Consider the following 18,494-nt stretch of genomic DNA (forward strand, 5'->3'; position numbering starts at 1 on the left):
TTCCAGAGGTGTCCTCCAGGCTTTAAAGGAAAACCTGTTCTGTGGAGGGAGAAGGCTTTAAAGGAAAACCTGTTCTTGTTGAGGGAAAAGGTTTTTTTGGGGTAGTCTAAGCATCAGGAATTAACCTCAGTTTGGCTGTACAGACTTTTGGTTGAGTGTAATTATTTCTGTTTCTTAATAGACAAAAATAAGACACTTCTTGAGATGCTGACATGAATAAAAGGGTGCAAAAATCCCTATTGTTTCTCCAAGTAATGGCTTAAAGAATACATAGATTCTAATTTGAAGCGCAGGTTCCCTATCAGGAAGTTTTCTGCTTTAAAACAACTCAAATTGTGGGATTTTTTGTTGTTTGAGGGAGGTCTTCAACGTCCAGTCTAGTGTTATTTTTAATTTAAGGTATTTAGAGGTGTGGTATAAGTAAGTCACCTTTATCTTGTCTTACTTCATTTTGAAAACTCTTTACAGGATTTTGAAGATTTCTGTTTATTGTCACAGCAGAGGAGGTCTTAGGTCTGTCACTTATTTTGCCATCCTTTTTGAATTGAAACCATGTAAATTTTATTCACAATTTACATTGTGAAGAAAATGTATGAAATGTCTAAAAAGACATGTTAAAAGTGATCCTGGAATGCTGGAGATGTGCTGGGGAAAGCTCAGAAGACATTTGTGGGGTTTCATTGCTCTGCCTGTGATTTTCCCAGGTGTGGGTTGTGTTCCTGCACAGACCCAGCTGCAGGTTGAACCCCAGGGGCAGCACAGAATTTAACAACAGCTTTGTGAACTTTGGAGCGACTCTGCCAAGCAATAAGGAGCTCCTGTACTCTTTTGTTTTCTGAAGAGGAAAGAATCCTTCCCTTTCTACATTTTTGCAAAATGACTTTTGCTTCTGCAAACACAGTGTGTGTTTAATTGTTATCCTCAGAACCAGAATATCAAGATTAGGAAACCCTGAGAGAGAAATGTGAGGGGGATAAAGGCATTTTCAAAATTAGTCCTGATTTTACGAAACAAGAGCTTAGTTCAGCATTCTGCAAAGCCCTTTCGACTTTAAATCACTGTGAGCAAAATAAAGCATGTTTATGGGGCTGAGCAGGGCACAGGGCTTTGATTTATTCCTGCCAAAAAGTAATTGAGATTAAAACACTCTCCTTATGTGTTCAGTATTTTTTTTATTGGACATCTTAAGCAAAATTACAGCACTGCTGAGCTCTGCCTTGAGGAGCTCAGTGGATTAATGGTTTGAATCCCAGGTTACAGCTCTCACGCCAGGTTCAACCTTGAGGTGGATTTTAGTTTGCTGAGAGAAATAGATGATTTGGCTTGGTGAATTTTGTAGCTGATGCTGATCACTGGGATGAAATGGGCTGCAACTTTGCTTTGTGTATTGGGAAAAAGCCCTAAGTTGGAACAGGAGTGAGGATGGAAGGTTGGCAAAAAGGTGAAGGTTGGCAAAATCAGTGTGTGGTGTTTATAAGGAATTGTGTCTGTCAGAGCTGCTTCCTGGGACCCAGGGAAGTCCACGCCATCCCCCTGACTGTTCCTGATTTGGGAGCAGCCTGGGTAACAGCACAAGTTTGAATTTTTCCTTTTTTCTGAGTGTCCTAAGGAGAAGAGAGCAGAGAGAGGAGGGATCCACAGTAATTTTGCCAAAATGCAAAATTCCATTCCATTGCAGTAGAACTTGGAGTACAGGCTAGATTGAGCTTTTGAAAAGCAGGATGGTTTTTGGTTTTTCAAATTATTTGCTTGGAAAATAGATTGGCTCCAGAAGAGGTATGTGCTCTTCCCTCCTTTGCCACAGTGCCCAGAGGAAATGCCCAAGTGTCCGTGTGAAATCCTGTCCACAGTTATTCTGCCAGCAGTGCTGGACTTTCATTCCATAGGCAGGGAACCCTGTGAAGAATGACATTCAGTTTCTCAGAATTTCTGTAAGAATTGTAGAGCTTGTGAACTCCAGGCTACCCTGAAGGTGCTGGAAACCTCAGGGAGCATCCTCACATCTCAGCACCAGTTTTCCTCTGTCACAGTGTAAATCTCACCTGGCTCCATGGGAATGGGTTTAAACTGAGGAAAGGACGAGGGGGATTTTTCAGGAGGAGGAGAGTTTTTGAATGTCAAGCATTCCAGACAGGACAGGCCAGACCAGAGCTGTTGACAGGATTAATGTTCTGTATGTATGTGAGATATAAAATAATCCTCTGGACTCGATGTCTCGACAGGCACCCGAGAGCTCAGGTTCTGATGTGTTTGCAGTGTACCCACTTTGATTGCTTGTAAGGACTGAACTTTGACTACTGTATGGCATGCAACATGTAATATTTCTTTCCTTTCCCAACTGCTTTCTGTCACATGCCCAGGGCTTGGACCGCTCCAATTCCTGGGTAAACACTGGTGGTCCAAAAGCTGCCCCATGGGGATCCAACCCCAGCCCAAGTGCAGAGTCAACACAGGTGGTGTCTTCGGTAGAGGTTTTTCTGCCTTTGTTTTCCCTGATGTTTCCCTGTAGAATATTTTCCTTTCAGTGCATATTCCAGTTTTGGTGGTTTCTTTTTTTTTTTTTTTTTTTTGTGTAATTGTTTATTTGAAAACTTTTCAGTTTGGTTTTATAAATTCTCATCTTCTCCCCCACCACCCCACCACACTGCATGAAAAACCTCCGATTGCGTGAACGTGTCCCCTCCTCTCATTTCAGTGGTTGCTGGTCTGTGAAATGTAAATGCTGTGACTGCTTTTGTTTTCTTTTTTTTCTCTTTCTCTCACACTAGTTTCAGCTTCAGGTGGAGCACATTTCTAAGTGGGAACATTAATCACAGCTTCATAGTTTTGTCCATGTTTGCCATTCCTTTCGATGTCGTGAACCATTTTGCCATTCTCATCAAGCATTTAGTACTCATCGTCCAGTAATCCTTCATGACTTGTTTGAGTGGAGTATTGTGAACCCAAATTGATTGCCACATATGAAATTCTCTTAAAACATGTCAATTTGAGTGCTGGAGGCAGTGATTTGCCAGGGCCAATCGAATTGTTCTGTGTTGCAAAGTATGAAAACTTTACAGCAGCTTCAGTCAGGAAGAGTTTATTTAGCCCCCGTTGCCTGCTGCTCTCCACTGCATGGTTGCCTTGAACGTACCTCTCAACTGCTCCTCCTTCCCAGTTTATCAGCCTTCCCAAAATATTCAGTCCAATTCACTTACTCAAATTATTTCCATCAGAAGCAGAACCTGTGTGATTTTCCCCTTGCCCATGGCAGCAGCCGTGTGGCTGTGGGTACATCCCCCCACGCTTGCCTCTGGTAGATTGAGAGGTATGGGCTGAAATTCCAGATATTATCTGTGCATGTTGATGAAATGCAACAATGAAAAGTTTCATGCTTTGCAGCATTGTCTTTGTGCATCAGAACATGCAGTTCTTTAAATAACCTCTGTGTCTTAAAACCAATCAGAATTACTGTCGTTTTGTTTAGACCCAATCTGTAAATGCCTCAGAGTTTGAGAATGCTTAAAAAGCTGTAAAAACCCTACAGTTGGAAGAGTATTTTTGTAAACGTTCGTTGTCCTTGAGCTGCAAAACCCATCCACGGCAAACTTTAATGTCCTGTCATCATTCATTCATCTCCACTCCGTAGGCTACGGATCGAAGTTGTAATCGTATGTCTTCGCACACTGAGACGTCAAGTTTCTTACAAACATTAACAGGACGATTACCAACCAAAAAGGTAGATTTCAGTGGAGACAATTGATATTGTGGGGCAGGGAGGTCAAGTCATTCTGAAAACGTGATGCAATTTATTCTTTTATTTATAGCCTGATTATTTTTTTTTCCCTCCCGAGGTCATTAGGAACTGCTGGTGCTTAACACCTCTGAATATCCAGGCTGTAGGGAATGTGAAGTATTTGGAGTTGAATTGGGAAGAACTAAATGATCAGGAGTTGCTTGTCTGATTTAATGGCCATAGTGTTTGGGGCCAGTTTATTACTGGCTTTCAAAAAATATGAATAGCACTGTCTAGACATATCAATGATGCATTTTGTGTGCAAAATGAAAATGTGCTGGATGGCTCAGTGGGCTGAGCTCACTTATCCAGGTGTTAATCCAGAGAGACTCCAGCAAGGGAATGGGAGTCACTTTGAAAGTGAACTCCCTTACAGGAAATGAGGTAAACAATGTCAGAAAGGCAAAATGCCAGAGCTTTTGTGTAAAGAAAACGTGGCCACTGCCACCATCAGTCTGTGGGTTGGTCTTTTCCAAGAAAAGAAATCCAAGAGCTGTTTGAGCCCCATGTTTCTTTCTTACTGTTTTAAGTCCTTTCTCACAGTAAATATACATCTTTGTACAAATCACTTTATATGTCCACTTTTTACTCCTTTTTCCTGCGAAAATCAGACCAGGCAGAAAGGTAGACTTTTTAAACTAAACTAATTTGAGCACCAATCTTTTTTTAAATTATAATTTCTCGGGGGTGGGCAGAAAATTCTTTTGACACTTGAGATTCAATCCTGGAGCGAGATGCTGTGAAACGTTTCTCACATCACATGTCATAACCTCATCCCTCATTGTTAGCTGGGGATTTCTTTATGGGATGCCACCACTGCTGTCATGTCCTCAGTTATTTAGTTTGCTTAACTCATTGTTTGCCACACTTGCCACGCACCGTGCTGTCATTTCTCATGGGGGCTGTGCTGGGAGCTGCTCTGGAGGCTCGGGCTGACTCTGGCTTTGACTCTGTAGCTTTTCCACGAGGAGCTGGCCCTGCAGTGGGTTGTGTGCAGCGGGAGCGTGCGGGAGGCGGCCCTGCAGCAGGCCTGGTTCTTCTTCGAGCTGATGGTGAGCAAACACCTCCCCAATGCCTCCCAGCCCCTGCTTGCAAACAGAGGCAGCCACAGCTGCAAGTGGCTCTGCTGTAATTTATATCCCCATAGGTGAAGAGCATGGTGCATCATCTGTATTTTGCTGACAAACTGGAAGCGACGAGGAAGAATCGTTTCCCGGAGCGCTTCATGGATGACGTGTCTGCCCTGGTCAGCACAATCGCTGGTGATATAGTCTCCCGCTTCCAGAAGGTGATGGCAAACAATTACACTGAGCCCAGCTCAGCCACCAGCCCTCCTGCCTCTTGTTTGCTTGAAAACACACAGGGTTCTTCATCTGCTTTCTGGTTTTCCTTCTCTCCAGGACACGGAAATGGTGGAGCGGCTCAACACCAGCCTCGCGTTTTTCCTCAATGATTTGTTGTCCATCATGGACAGAGGATTTGTTTTTGGTCTTATTAAGACCTGCTACAAACAGGTGAATGCAGATAAACATTGTGGCTTAACTGAAGCGTGGCAGAGCCTGTTAGTGTTAGATTTCTCTGGACAGACAGTAAAATACGGACACAGAATTCCGCTGTTCAGGTCTTAGAGCAGGGCATTCTCAGAGGTGATTTAGGGTTTACGCCTCTCTGATTACTCTCTTAACTGTTAATTAGGAATCACTCCCTGGAGTGAATGGACAGGCAGCAGGCAGGGAGAATTATTCCCTCTGCTCACCACGTTCAGAGTAATTGAATCAAAAATTAGTGGGAGGTTCTGTGAGGGAGCTCAGACTGTCGTGGTCTCTTAAGGACACGGTGACCCTGGATGATCATGTTGTTCACTGAGCTCCTTTTCCATCCTTTGGGGCATGCAGGGTGTCCTTCCCCATAACGAGGGCTCCTCCCACATTTGCAGTGTGACTGGGAAATCACCCTGCACCACAAAGTTTTGTTTGACTACAAACATCCATTCTGATGCTGTGTACAGAGGAGATTACAGGGGATCAGTGAGAAGTGGGACTAAACTTGGACTCATTTTCCCTGTAGAGTCTACAGCATTCTCTGTAAGGGGCAGAAGAACAGCAAGAACATTTAAGATTTTAAGCTGCCTGCTGTATATTACATATATTATGTATCATTAATTATATTTTTATATATAAAATATATATGTGTAAAAACCAACCTGTTAGTGCATCACACTTTTACTCACAACTGCCTGCTGAAATCAATAGGATGTGGGAATTATAGGATCAAAGAATGGTTTGGGTTGGAAAGGACCTTAAAGATCATCTTGTTCCAGCCCCACAACAGGTGAAGCTCACAGTTCTTCATTTGGTTATTTAAATACTACTGGTGTATAGATCATGGATTGAGAGATACATCTGGGATCTCTCAATCAGGAACTGAATTGGTGGCACAAAAAAAGTGCTGTGGACGTGGGTGTGACCATTTAATGCCACCAAGCTCTGCAGTTCTTGCTTTGGGAGTGATTCTGGGGAGCAGGGCTGGGCCAGGGGGGCTCACCTTGCAGGTACACTCTCTTTGGTGCTGACTGCAGTGCTGTGCCTGGATTTTCCAGGTGTCTGCAAAGGTGTATTCCTTAACAAACCCCAGCAACCTGGCATCTCTGAAGCTGGACTTCCTGCGCATCATTTGCAGCCACGAGCACTATGTCACCTTGAACTTACCCTGCAGCTTGCTCACACCACCTGCATCTCCATCACCATCCGTGTCTTCAGCCACTTCCCAGGTACTGAGACATTTGGGAAATACAGGTTGAGCCTGGAGCTGAGAGTGAATTCCTCTGAGGCAGTTGTGTCACTGTACCTTCAATCCCCCTTGGTAATATTTTTGGAAGTGTTTAGTTAGAAATCAGTTTTTCCTGCCACAGAGGTTTTGGTTTCTTTTGAGCTTTTATTATTGAGGAAAGAATGCCCATATCCCTCTCCTGGTAGTGACCACACACTGTCCTTAGGGACCCGGTCCCCTCTTGTGTTGGACACACACAAATAAGCCATAAAGGAAAATACTTTGTAAAGTGTTACCCTTTTCTGGCAACACAAGGGACTTCAGAGCTCTCTGCAGCTTAGTCCTGGCCTGCTCAGAAAAAGTAATTTGAATTAGTGTGTCATTCAGATGGATTAATTAAATCAATTAAAGCCTTCTCCAGTCTGGATAAGAGCATCTTTGAGTTAAAAATTTAACCAATCCACTTTAAAGGTTATTTGGTTTAACTTTCCTAACAGGGGAAGACAGTAACAACAAACAGAATTAATGGAAGGGTTACTGAGCTGGGATGGAATTTAAGTGTAGATGTGCCTTGATGCAAACAGAAAAGGGAAAAGGTGTGAGGTTGTCTTTAATTCTGAAACTGCTTCTTGTGTGTTTCCTAAGCTTTGACTCTGTTCATGATGCAGCTCCTGAAACTTGATTTTTTCAGAGTTCTGGGTTCTCCACAAATGTCCAAGACCAGAAGATTGCAAATATGTTTGAGTTGTCTGTGCCTTTCCGCCAGCAGCATTACCTGGCCGGGCTGGTGCTCACAGAACTGGCTGTCATCCTAGATCCTGATGCAGAAGGGTAAATCTTCACAAAGTTTTGTTTTTCAAGGAGCTTTCTGTAATTCCAAGCAAATGGTGGATGCAGAGAAAGTCCTGGCATGGCCAGAATTTACATAAATTAGTGAGCTATGATAAGAAAACAGTGGTTTAAGAATCTTCTTTCTTCTTGCTCCTTCTGCTTCTTCCTTATCCCAGACTCTGTAAACCTGATTTCAATCACGTTTTTCCTGCAGAGAAGAGGGAAAGAGGTTCCTGCTGGAGCCCCAGATGCCACAGGGGCACTGCTGGAGCTCTGAAAGGAAAATAGCTTCTCTCAAATGTAACAGGAAAATAATTTCCAACATTTAGGAAGCCTCTTGCTGGTGGTTTTAAATGTTACAATATATTTTGCCTGTGGTTCTCCCAGCTCTTTTTAACTGTAAATTATGCATTGATGAGGCCCCTGTGGGTTTCACAAATAGACAAATAGAGTCAAGCATGCAGAGTTTGTCAGTGACTCGCCTGGCTTGTGCAGCAAATAATTTTCTGCTCTAGTCCTGACACCCAGCCTGTTCCTTGTGTTATTTAGGGCTGTTTTCTGCCTTGCCTCTTTAAAATGGGTTGCAATGGAAATTATTGATTGCTTCCACAGTCCTGAGTTCCCTCACAGACATTTTTCTCAAGGTGGACTCAGAAATATCAGCCGAGTCGACAAATGCTGATGATTCATGGTTAATTCTGCCCCTTTGCCAAGAGGTCTCTGGAGTTAAACATTCATTCTGTTTCCTCTTGGAGAAGAAAGTGATGCCATAAACTGGAATATTTTCCTGTATATATACATAACACACTGCAGTCCCATTTGTTTGGCCTGAAATGGAAAAAGCAGCAAGTCTTTACCCATATGTGCTATCTGCAGAAATCCTTTTTTTGTGCCAGAGGAGCATCCTGCTCATTGGTTAGAAATCAGGCCCTGTCTCTAAATGTGTCTGCCCTTGTTCTTCACAAACTTTCTGTTCTCTACCTGCCTACCCAGCCCTTAAGCCTGGCCTGGGATGGTAATCTGTGCACAGAGGAGCTTGCTGGTGTCCCCTGGGGACACAACTCCTCTCTCAAACCTTGTCTAGCCAAAAAAGGCCCCTGGTACCAGTTCAGCTCTGGAGATGCATTTGGATCCAAGCTCCAGAATTTGGAGGCAAATGTGTACCTGTGAAACATTTACTTTTTACTGGTTTTTTCAGAAAAACCTGGAGTTTCAGGTTTGTTGACTTCTCAAGCTCAAAGCCTCTGCATTTCTCCTGGTAGATCTATCAGATAAAGTAAACCAAGTGTGTTCAGATCTGCTCTTCCCTTGCTGTGAAGACTTCTAACAGTCATGCATGATCAGCAGAAGAGAGTGCTGGCACTTACCTTCCATAAAATATTGTGGCCACCCCTGGAGAAAGCTCAGGATTGCTCCCAGTTCATTATCCTGCAGCAGGAGTGGAAAGGGCTGTTCAGCTAGTTGCTGTTGTGTTAGAAACCTGCTTTAGGCCTTGATAGGTGATCCAGAGCCTTTAATGTGTTCTGGCCTTGCTCTTTTTGCTCCATTAGCAGGATATTTTTAGTTTTAGCTCATTTTATAAGAACTCTGTGGATTGAGTTGGGCAGAGAAGGAGTCAGCTCCCTGGTGCCTGGAGGTGTGTGTTGGATGCATCCCTCAGTGTGACAGGGTGCAGAGCAGCCCTGCAGAGCACCTGCAGCCTGAAAACCAGGACAAACAAAGCGTGCAGGGGAAGGGATCCAGCTGAACGTGACGGTCCCAGCAGCTGGGCCCTGCACAGTTGGCTCTGCAAACACTGCAGGGGTGCTTTGGCCATCACACACTGTGCCCACGCTGCCCATCTTGGCTGAGGGTGCAGGCCAGAAGTGAGAAAACCAGAATTCAGCCCTCAGAGTTCGGTGCCAGAGTCGGTTTTGCACAAGTGTGGGTGGGTATTGACAGGAATCCAGGCCAGGGCTGAGATAAGGGAGGGAGGGAGGCGAGATCGATTCGCTGCCTTATCAGGCAGGAAGAGCAGGGGGCTGCATTTCCTCCTCTCCACCAGGGATTGATCCACCACAGTGCCCACCCAGCTCTGGGAATGTGACAAAGAAATCCATGGATCCCTAGGTTGCAATGACACAGCCTTGCTTGGATGTTTTCCCCATCTGCAGTTTTATGGCCTCTGGGATAGTTTCCCTTGAATTTTTAAAAACACGATTTAGGTGCCACTCCTTCAAAATAAGACAAAGACTTTTCTTTATCCTTAATCTAAAGGAACCAGTCACTTAAATAAGCGTTTCCTTCCTAGTTGTTAAGGCTCTCACTAATTACACAAACAAGCAATTGTAGGATCTCATTATGGCTTGATTAAAAGCCACAGGGAGGACTTGCAGCTCCAGTAGCTGATGTCCTCCCAAGCTGTACTGCTGCCTTATAGTCAACTTCAAACCCCCAAAATTCCAGTCAAAGGCTCTTTTTTTAACCAGAACTCACCTCTACTTTTCAGGTAAAGTGGATACTGCCTGAAATTCAGCACTTGTTTTAATACCTCAGGTCTGAACATTGCAGCTTATGTTTTGCTACTGCCTAATGTCTGAGCTTCCTTGGCTGCTTCATGCATGGGGTAAAGTGTCTTCTTGGCTGGTTTGCCTACAGAAGCAAATAGCTGCAGAGAGAACCTGCTATTTGCTCTGGGAGAGTTTTGCCTCTGCGTGGTGGCTGAGGGGATTGAAAGGAGCAGAGTCCCTGAGAGATCCAGGGGAGGTTTTGTGTTTTCAAGGAGGGTCACACGTGGCGCTCTATAGAAGGGCTCTGCCAGTGTTTGCATCTGAATAATGACAGAAGCCATTTTGGCTATTTTTCCTTCTATCCCTTCATGTCTTTGCCACTTTTTGTATTCAGAATTTTGGATCTGTAGTCTCCAGTTTTGGTTCCATATTTGCATGGGGTAGGGTGGGGAGCTGAAGCAGAAACTTCCTGATCATTTGATTAAAGCAACGTTCTGGTTTAGGAGGGTTTGTCTCTCTGTAAATAGTGTTAAATAATGACAAAAAAAGAATACAATGAATGATTTTACTGAACCCACTGTCCTCTCAAGTTTCTCTCCCTGTTTTCCATATTCCCTAAGTTTTTCTAAGAGATTTTAGTAGATTCAGTGTGTCAGCATAGCAGTAACTGTGACTTTGGGGGTTTTAATGGAATATATGAGAGTGTTCACATTATATGGGTGTGCATTCCATGAGATATTTTTGCCCATATTTCAAGGCCCAGTGAAAAACCAGCCAACCATCTGTAAAATCCATGGGAGATCAAAAAAACCCCTGCAGCAGCAGTTCGCCTGAAGTTAAAAATAAAAAACGGGATTTTTTTTTTTCTTCCTTTTTGAAGCCCCTTAGTTACAAAAGAGAGTTTGCTTTGAAGATATTAACTAATGTGCATGACCCAACTGTCTTTTAACAGATTATTTGGATTGCATAAGAAGGTCATCAACATGGTACACAACCTGCTGTCCAGCCACGACTCGGACCCGCGGTACGCTGACCCCCAGGTAAAGGCCCGGGTGGCAATGCTGTATCTACCTCTGATTGGCGTGATCATGGAAACTGTGCCTCAGCTCTATGACTTCACAGGTATTTGATATTCTCTGCCTTGCCTGTCTGCTCACCAGGCTTGGGTGTTTGGGTTCTGAATTGTGTTATGAATGCCTTTGCTGTCGGACAAGGTTGTTTTTGAATTGCGATTTTGGCATTTTTTTGTGTTTGTTTTCACTTGCAAAATATGCCTTCAGTACCTGTTAACACTCAAAAGTTGCATTTGCCCACTTGTTGGCATGAAATAAAAAAAAGCAGTGCACTTTAGTTGACATCCCACTGGCTGATGTAAATGCAGAGCCAGCTTCCATCTATGTCTCAGACCTGCTTAAAAAGTCACCCCTCACACTGTACCAGAGTCCCCAAATCCAAAGAATAAGCAGAGTTCCTAAATCCAAAGGATCCAGAGTTCCTAATTCCACAGGATAAGCAGAGTTCCTCTTCTTCCTCGTGTCATGTGCTCCATCAGCAGTTCATTTTCAGGGGTGCTTTGCAAAGTGTCCCAGCAGAGGTTATTTCAAATCAGGGCAGGAGTCCAGTCAGGAATAGTTTGGAATTTAGAGTTCTCCTCTACATCCTCTGAGCTTCATGACACAATTAAGCTGCAAGAAGGGATTGGGAGTATTCAAAGGGACAAGAGGTCTGTTGTCCTTTGTTAGAAGGGTTTAGGCACTGAGGTTGTGTAGGTTGCATTTGGGAATTGCTTTCTTTGCTTTCATGGCCTCAAATCATCGTCCTGTTCTTTGCAGGACCCCTCGAGTGGGATGGTTTTCAGTTTGAATTCTCATTCCAGTGAGAGCAGCACTGTGGATGGAGCCTGGGGGGTGAAGCCTTGGCTTTGGGGCTTGACTAAAATCCTGCATTTCTCTGCAGAGAGCCACAACCAGCGGGGGAGGCCGAGCTGCGTCGCCGTGGACGATTACGAGAGCGAGGGTGGCAGCATGATCAGCCAGACAGTGGCCATGGCCATTGCAGGGACTTCTGTCCCCCAGCTCACCAGGCCCAGCAGTTTCCTACTCCCTTCTTCGGTATAAATCCATTTCCTGACCCTCGGTCTATGTCAACCAGCAAATATCCAGCAGGTTCTGTGGGGACCCACATCAGTTTGTAGTTGGATGTGCAGAGGGGCAGCAAGGGGGACAAAGCACATTGGCATGTTGCTGTGTGTGTATCACATAAGGGGCATAAGAAAATGCCAAGGAGGAATAGGAATCAACAGACCTCACAAAGTGGGAGAATTCTCTTTCCTGATAAAAAACCAATCTTATAAAAGCTCTGTGAAGTGCAGTAATCACTATGAGCTTTAAACCCTAAGAACAAATTCTACCCCAGGTAAATCCCACCTGTCTGAAGACAAGGAGGGGCATTTTCCCTGTTCTCTGCACAGAGAGGGAATCCTGATCCTGGTAGCAGGCAGACCCTCCCATTTCTGCCTTCTCTTGCCTTTACTCCAGGACTGTGACCCCATTTTGCTGGGGTTTAGGTGCACTCTCAGTGAGGCCCTGATAGATACATGAGATAACATGCAGCCCCTCTGCCTAACCCCTGAGCTGCTGAGGTTATTGCAGTTCTCTCAAGGGAAGAAACTCCCTCTGTGGTGATGGGAATGTGATCCCTGTGCTGACCTGTGTTTCAGGGTGGCAGGCAGCACTCCACCTTCTCAACAGAGTCCAGCCGCAGCCTCCTCATCTGCCTGCTGTGGGTGCTGAAGAACGCGGACGAGAGCGTCCTGCAGAAGTGGTTCACTGACCTGTCAGTGCTGCAGCTCAACCGCCTGCTGGACCTGCTCTATCTCTGTGTCTCCTGCTTTGAGTACAAGGTACTGCCCAGCTGGAGCCCCTGCAGTCCCTCCTGGGCCCTGCTGAGGACCTTTATGCTCCCGTCCTTTACACGACTGCAGAAAGGCATTTCCTGCCCTCTCCAAAGTATTTCCTGTGTTCACAATCCCAAAGCCAGGCTTTTCCCATGTTTACTTCCCAGCCATGTGAGTGTCTGTGCCTTGTTCCACTTCTCAAGCAGTTTGTGCTGCTTGCCCCTCATCTGGGAACTGCTGCAGTGCCACTTTGAAAAGAGAGTTTTCTGTAGCAGTGCTGGAATTTGAGTGTTTTATCTACCTGCCAACTTAATCTGTATTCCTTTCTTACTGCATGTCTTCACATATTTTGAGTTGTTAACTCATACCAAATATCCCAAATTGAAAAATCTTCCCTCATGGGTTTGTTTGGAACTTGCAGGGCAAGAAAGTGTTTGAAAGAATGAACAGTCTGACGTTTAAGAAGTCAAAAGACATGAGAGCCAAACTTGAAGAAGCAATTTTGGGCAGCATAGGGGCAAGGCAGGAAATGGTCCGAAGAAGTAGAGGACAGCTGGGTAAGTAAAGGAGTCCTCTGAGCCATCCCTTTTCTTCCAAAAGCTGCTCCTCCCATCCCCAACAATTATTTGCACCCATCTGTGGTGTGGGACACAAAGAGGCCTTTAGGAAAGCTGTTTGCAGCATCCTTCCCTGGCTCTGCAAAATCTCCACACCTTTCCTAAATTGCAGACACTTCATTTGCTACTTGATTGCCTTTTTAAGTGACATCACATCTCATTTATGGGGTGTTCTTACCTTAGTTTTTTTCCAGTGTAGCATCTTCTAGAGTCCTGGAAAACAAACTGCCTGATCTTGCTGACAGCTCTGAAAGTTCCTGGGCATTTCTGCTGACTTAAGGAGACCTGAAGTAGCTGTAGTTGGGCTAACAGGCTCCTTCTGATGATTTCTACTGTTTGTAAAACCCAGTAATTTTTAGGAACACCCAAAATTCAAAGCGTGGCCCAGGGACAAGAATCAGAACTGTGGTTTTGTCTCCTGCTCTGCCACACGAGCCTGTCCTTGTGGGCTAAGGTGGAAAAGTAGTTTAGAGCCATAATGAAGGAATCACTTCAGAGATGGGAGTCTTCATTTTTTTTTCTTAATGTGGCCAGATTACTTTTATTACTTGAAATTCCCCTGCCCTCCCAGCAATGAGAATAAAAGATTGTGAGGTGGAAAGGGGGGTCTTGGCACCACCCTGAGAACATTCCTGGGTGCCAGTCAAGGACAGCAGTGTTGGAATGCTGAGGGTTGGCACTCTCAGGCTCCTTGTGCAGGCCAAGGAAGGGGCTCCTCTCACCAGTGAGTGCCTCAGCTGCCTCTCTGTGTCTCATGGCACTCACAGTGACAGAATTGGGGCCATGTAAACATCCTGGGTGAGTGCCACAGAGCCTCAGGCTCCAGAAAATCATCTTTGTTGCCACCTGCCACTTGTGAGCAGATCTGGAGCTGCTGCTGGTGCAGCTGAAGTGAGCACCAGCTGACTGCTGTTGTTTTGCTGTTTCCCTGCAGAGAGGAGCCCTTCTGGGAGTGCCTTTGGAAGTCAAGAGAACCTGAGGTGGAGAAAGGATATGACTCACTGGCGGCAGAACACCGAGAAGCTTGACAAGTAACTCTGCCTTTTCCTTCTGCTCTGCCCCTGTGCCAGGCCTGTGAGAGCAGGGTTCCCCTCCCCTAGAAGGTCACTGCCAGCTCAGCTTTGAGCCCTCAGATGCACAGGGCTGGCAGTGCAAAAAAAAAAAAAGGCAAATAGCTTTTACTCCAACGCTGCCCTCCCCACTCTTTGCCTTTCTGCTGTCCCTTGCTTCCTTAGACTTCCAAATCAGATTTAAAGAGATTTATACGATCCATTACTGTCTTAAAACCCTGCCCTAAGCTGTAATTTAGAGGGAAGATCCATTAAGAGTTTCCACAGATAGCATTTATATCTCATGTCATATTTCCTTTATTCCATAAGAGCATTCTGGAGTTCTCAAAGCTCGCTTTCCTTTCCTGTCCTAATCCATCACTTTGATTGTTTTTCCACATGTGCTGTGCTTTTAGAAGCCACAAACCAGCCAGGTACTGTAGCATTGGTGTGCAGTTCTTACAAATTGCCATTTTGTACATCTGCAGACTCAATCATCACAGCATTGTTTGTGATGCTTGGCAGAACTTCCCAGTGTGTGTGTGCAACTGACTGGAATGAGCTCTTTTGGCTTATTACACCCATTTCCTTGAAAATTCCCTCTCTTGGTGTGGTTTAATCCAGAGGGCTCAGGAGTTGTGTTTGAGCTTTGCTGTGCACGTTTTCTGTCTCCTCAAATTGCAGCCTGTAGTCTGCAAAAGAATTGTTCCTTATCCTAGGGAAGCAACCTCAGCCCAAGTGAAGCTCTGAAGAAACTGAGGAATGGGGTCCTCAGAGCCCACATGGAGATCAGACCTAATTTTATCCTTGCAGACATTGACTCTTCCTGGACTAGAAAGCAATTCTTCACAACCTTTAGTTGTTTTGTCCCACACAAAAATGTAATTTCTCCTCATGACAAGTAGTGGCTTTTTGTCCAAGGCTCCAGTCCTGTTGAGTCATTGGGAAAGCCAAATGCCCAGGGTATATTTCACCCTGCTGATGAAGTGATGTAGATATAAATTCTAGAGTCACATCAGATTAGAATTTGGCCTGAAAGACTCAGCAGCTCACTGGCAGCACTGGGTCTGAGTCCTGTCCTTCCCAGAAGGACCTCAAGTACACACCTGACAGCTGTGGAATTCCTTGATGGTCAAAGGATGGTGTCTCACCTCACAAAATGAGCTGCTTAGATAAAATAAAACTCTCTAGAGCTGCTTTCTAACCCCTGCTTGCTGTGACTGGCTCTGCTGTGTCCTGTGTGTGTAGGTAGAGCCTGGCCCTTTGAAACCCCATAAACAAGAGTTTTTACTCCAAGGATTGTGAAACCCCATAAACAAGAGTTTTCACTCCAAGGATTGTGCGCAGTTTACAGCTGCTGTCTTTTTATGCAGATGGTATTATTTTATGGGGGATCAGGTCCCGAAACTTCCTGTCCTGGAGATGTTGGGGGTGTGAGCCAGCTCCCAGAGGATGTGGAGTGTGGCAGGGAAGGGCTGCTGCAATACAGCTCCAAGAGCTAAATAATTTCTCCCTCTTTCTGTGTGTTTTTCTGGGATTTTGGTCACCCTGCTGCTGGGATTTGGCCTGGCACAGTGTGTCAGTGATGGCTCCTGAGGCAGGGCAGGCCAGGGTTGGGCTCTGAGTGCAGCCCTGGCTCTGTGCCCAGTGCAGCTGGTGCCACTGGACGGGGCTGGGTGTGCTGAACTCCTGGAGCCCCAGGTGTGAGTGGGTGTCTGGACTCTGCAAGGCTTTCCAGGAAAGCAAGTGCCTGGCATGGAACAGCAAAACCTTGTCCTTCAGCGGAGAGGGGAAGCTGTGCTTCAAGGATTAAATGCAGTGTAGCTTGGAGAGATGAGATTGCAGCCTGGCAGGCTGCAGTGTGCTGCTCCCAGGGGGAGTGCAGTTCCCAGCTCGTGTAGCACCACCGTGTGTCCACAGCATAAAGCCACATGTCCTGTTCCTGCTCGTGCTGTCGCATGCCTAACGATGCTGCTGAGCCACTTTGGAGTTGGACTGGGCTTCTGAACTGTTGTTGTGTTCCTGGGGAGTAGTGAAGTGTCAGAGAGCAGTGTGAGCTCTCCAAGCATGGTGAACGTGAAGCCTCTGTAAGTCTGTACTTGTAAAATACTGAGTTTTCCTTCCTGTCCTCTCAGGGGGTGCATTGGAATATCTTTGTGGTGTTGTCCAGTGATAAATATGCAAACTGTAACTGGGAGTTTCCTGCTAGTGAGAGAACACTTTTGACTGGAAAATATGTAGGTCTGTTCCTAAATCAGGAAGTAATTTTATTTCTTTGTTTTCTCTGATCAGGTCAAGGGCAGAGATAGAACACGAAGCACTCATCGATGGGAATCTTGCAACAGAAGCCAACCTGATAATTTTGGATACTCTGGAGATAGTTGTACAGGTGAGGCTGATAAGAAAATGGAGATGTAATGGCATTGCAGTCACCTGGCCAGGCAGCACTTTGTTAAACAGAACTGCCTCAGTGCAGAGGGAACTGTTCAGCTGCAGCAGCAAGGGAGTGATGCCTCTCCAAATCCCAGCCTGGAACAATCTGGTTTTACATACCAATACCTTCCTTCAGTCTTGAAACTGAGAATTTAAAGATTCTCCCTTCCTTGTAGTATAAGAAATAGTTATTCAGGAATGAACTGTAAAAATCTCCAAATCTTTCCCTATCCCAACCAGTTCCTCCAGTTCTTCCCAAACCTGCCTCACTGGAATCCAGGTCAGCCTCCTGGACCTGTACTCACTTTTGTCCCCTGATTTCTGTACAGATGAACCTGGGCACAGGCTGGGAGCAGGCAGGACCATGCTTCCCAGATGCACCTCTGATCTGCAGAGACACCCAGGAATCCCAGGGATTGAATTTGTGCCTGAATAACCCAGTTAGAGCCCACCTATGGGCTTTCCCTCCAGCAGAACAACATCCCCAAATGCCTCACTGGGGACAAAGAATCCCCATTCCACCTGCTTTATCCAGGGACCAGGTGTTCCTCACCTGGGGGTTGCCTCAGAATTGGGGCTGTTCAGCAGGCCCAGCTAAGTGCTAAAGCCCCATGCAAAGGGCTTTTTGTCAGAGTGGTTGCTCTCTCCCACATGGACAGGCACACAGGAGGTTCATTTTTCTCATGGAGTTTTGGTTTCCCATTCTTCTCATGGAGTTTTGGTTTCCCATCTTCTCATGGAGTTTTGGTTTCCCATTCTTCTCATGGAATCTTGGTTTCCCAGTTTTCTCATGGAATCTTGGTTTCCCATTTTCCTCATGATGCCTTGTTTTCCCTGTTTCTCATGGAGCCTTGGTTTCCCATTTTCCTCATGGAGCCTTGTTTTCCCTGTTTCTCATGGAATCTTGGTTTCCCATTTTCCTCATGGAGCCTTGTTTTCCCTGTTTCTCATGGAATCTTGGTTTTCCATTTTTCTCATGGAGTCTTGGTTTCCCATTCTTCTCATGGAATCTTGGTTTCCCATTCTTCTCATGGAATCTTGGTTTCCCAGTTTTCTCATGGAATCTTGGTTTCCCATTTTCCTCATGGAGCCTTGTTTTCCCTGTTTCTCATGGAATCTTGGTTTCCCATTTTCCTCATGGAGCCTTGTTTTCCCTTTGCAGACCGTGTCGGTGACGGAGTCCAAGGAGAGCATCCTCGGCGGGGTGCTCAAGGTGCTGCTGCACAGCATGGCCTGCAACCAAAGTGCCCTTTACCTCCAGCACTGCTTTGCCACACAGAGAGCTTTGGTCTCCAAGGTGAATCCCCTGTGGGGGCACAAATTCCCCCTGAGCAGCACTGAGGGAGGAAGGCGCTGTTCCTTCCTTTGTATGGGGTCACTTCCCCAAGCAATTATTATTTTGGGCCGTGTGAATTTTCAGGCAGCGTAGCCTGGCCTGGTTTTCATGGGCAGTACCTGCATTTCTGCATTTTGGGCTTGGCTGCACCAAAAAGTGCAGCTCACACACCATGGATGGGATTTGGGTTCCTGCTGGCTGGCACTGAGTGGGAAGAGGGGAGCTCAAGGCACAGGTGGGGTTTAAGCTGGACAAATCTCACTTTAAATGGATTTGTTTCCCAGTTTCTGTAGGTGTGT

The 18,494-nt window shown here is 45.6% G+C and overlaps 1 protein-coding gene across 18 annotated transcripts in view; it reads left to right on the forward strand.

Moving 5' to 3' along the window:
- DOCK7 (dedicator of cytokinesis 7) overlaps positions 1-18,494 on the forward strand; it is a 95,707-nt gene that overhangs the window by 60,895 nt on the left and 16,318 nt on the right. For 4 of the 18 annotated variants that reach the window (XM_074545644.1, XM_074545645.1, XM_074545647.1 and 1 more), the window contains exons 23-37: positions 2,361-2,465; positions 3,629-3,718; positions 4,732-4,827; positions 4,923-5,063; positions 5,176-5,289; positions 6,375-6,545; positions 7,236-7,375; positions 10,817-10,986; positions 11,821-11,975; positions 12,584-12,766; positions 13,182-13,317; positions 14,312-14,408; positions 14,843-14,860; positions 16,719-16,815; positions 18,022-18,156. In XM_074545644.1, coding sequence (XP_074401745.1) covers positions 2,361-2,465; positions 3,629-3,718; positions 4,732-4,827; positions 4,923-5,063; positions 5,176-5,289; positions 6,375-6,545; positions 7,236-7,375; positions 10,817-10,986; positions 11,821-11,975; positions 12,584-12,766; positions 13,182-13,317; positions 14,312-14,408; positions 14,843-14,860; positions 16,719-16,815; positions 18,022-18,156 — 1,848 coding nt within the window. The remainder of the gene's footprint in view (positions 1-2,360; positions 2,466-3,628; positions 3,719-4,731; positions 4,828-4,922; positions 5,064-5,175; positions 5,290-6,374; positions 6,546-7,235; positions 7,376-10,816; positions 10,987-11,820; positions 11,976-12,583; positions 12,767-13,181; positions 13,318-14,311; positions 14,409-14,842; positions 14,861-16,718; positions 16,816-18,021; positions 18,157-18,494) is intronic. The other 14 variants (XM_074545648.1, XM_074545649.1, XM_074545650.1 and 11 more) reach the window with 10 other exon arrangements.

This window comes from Zonotrichia albicollis, chromosome 8, assembly GCF_047830755.1.
Source record: "Zonotrichia albicollis isolate bZonAlb1 chromosome 8, bZonAlb1.hap1, whole genome shotgun sequence".
NCBI classification, from domain to species: domain Eukaryota; kingdom Metazoa; phylum Chordata; class Aves; order Passeriformes; family Passerellidae; genus Zonotrichia; species Zonotrichia albicollis.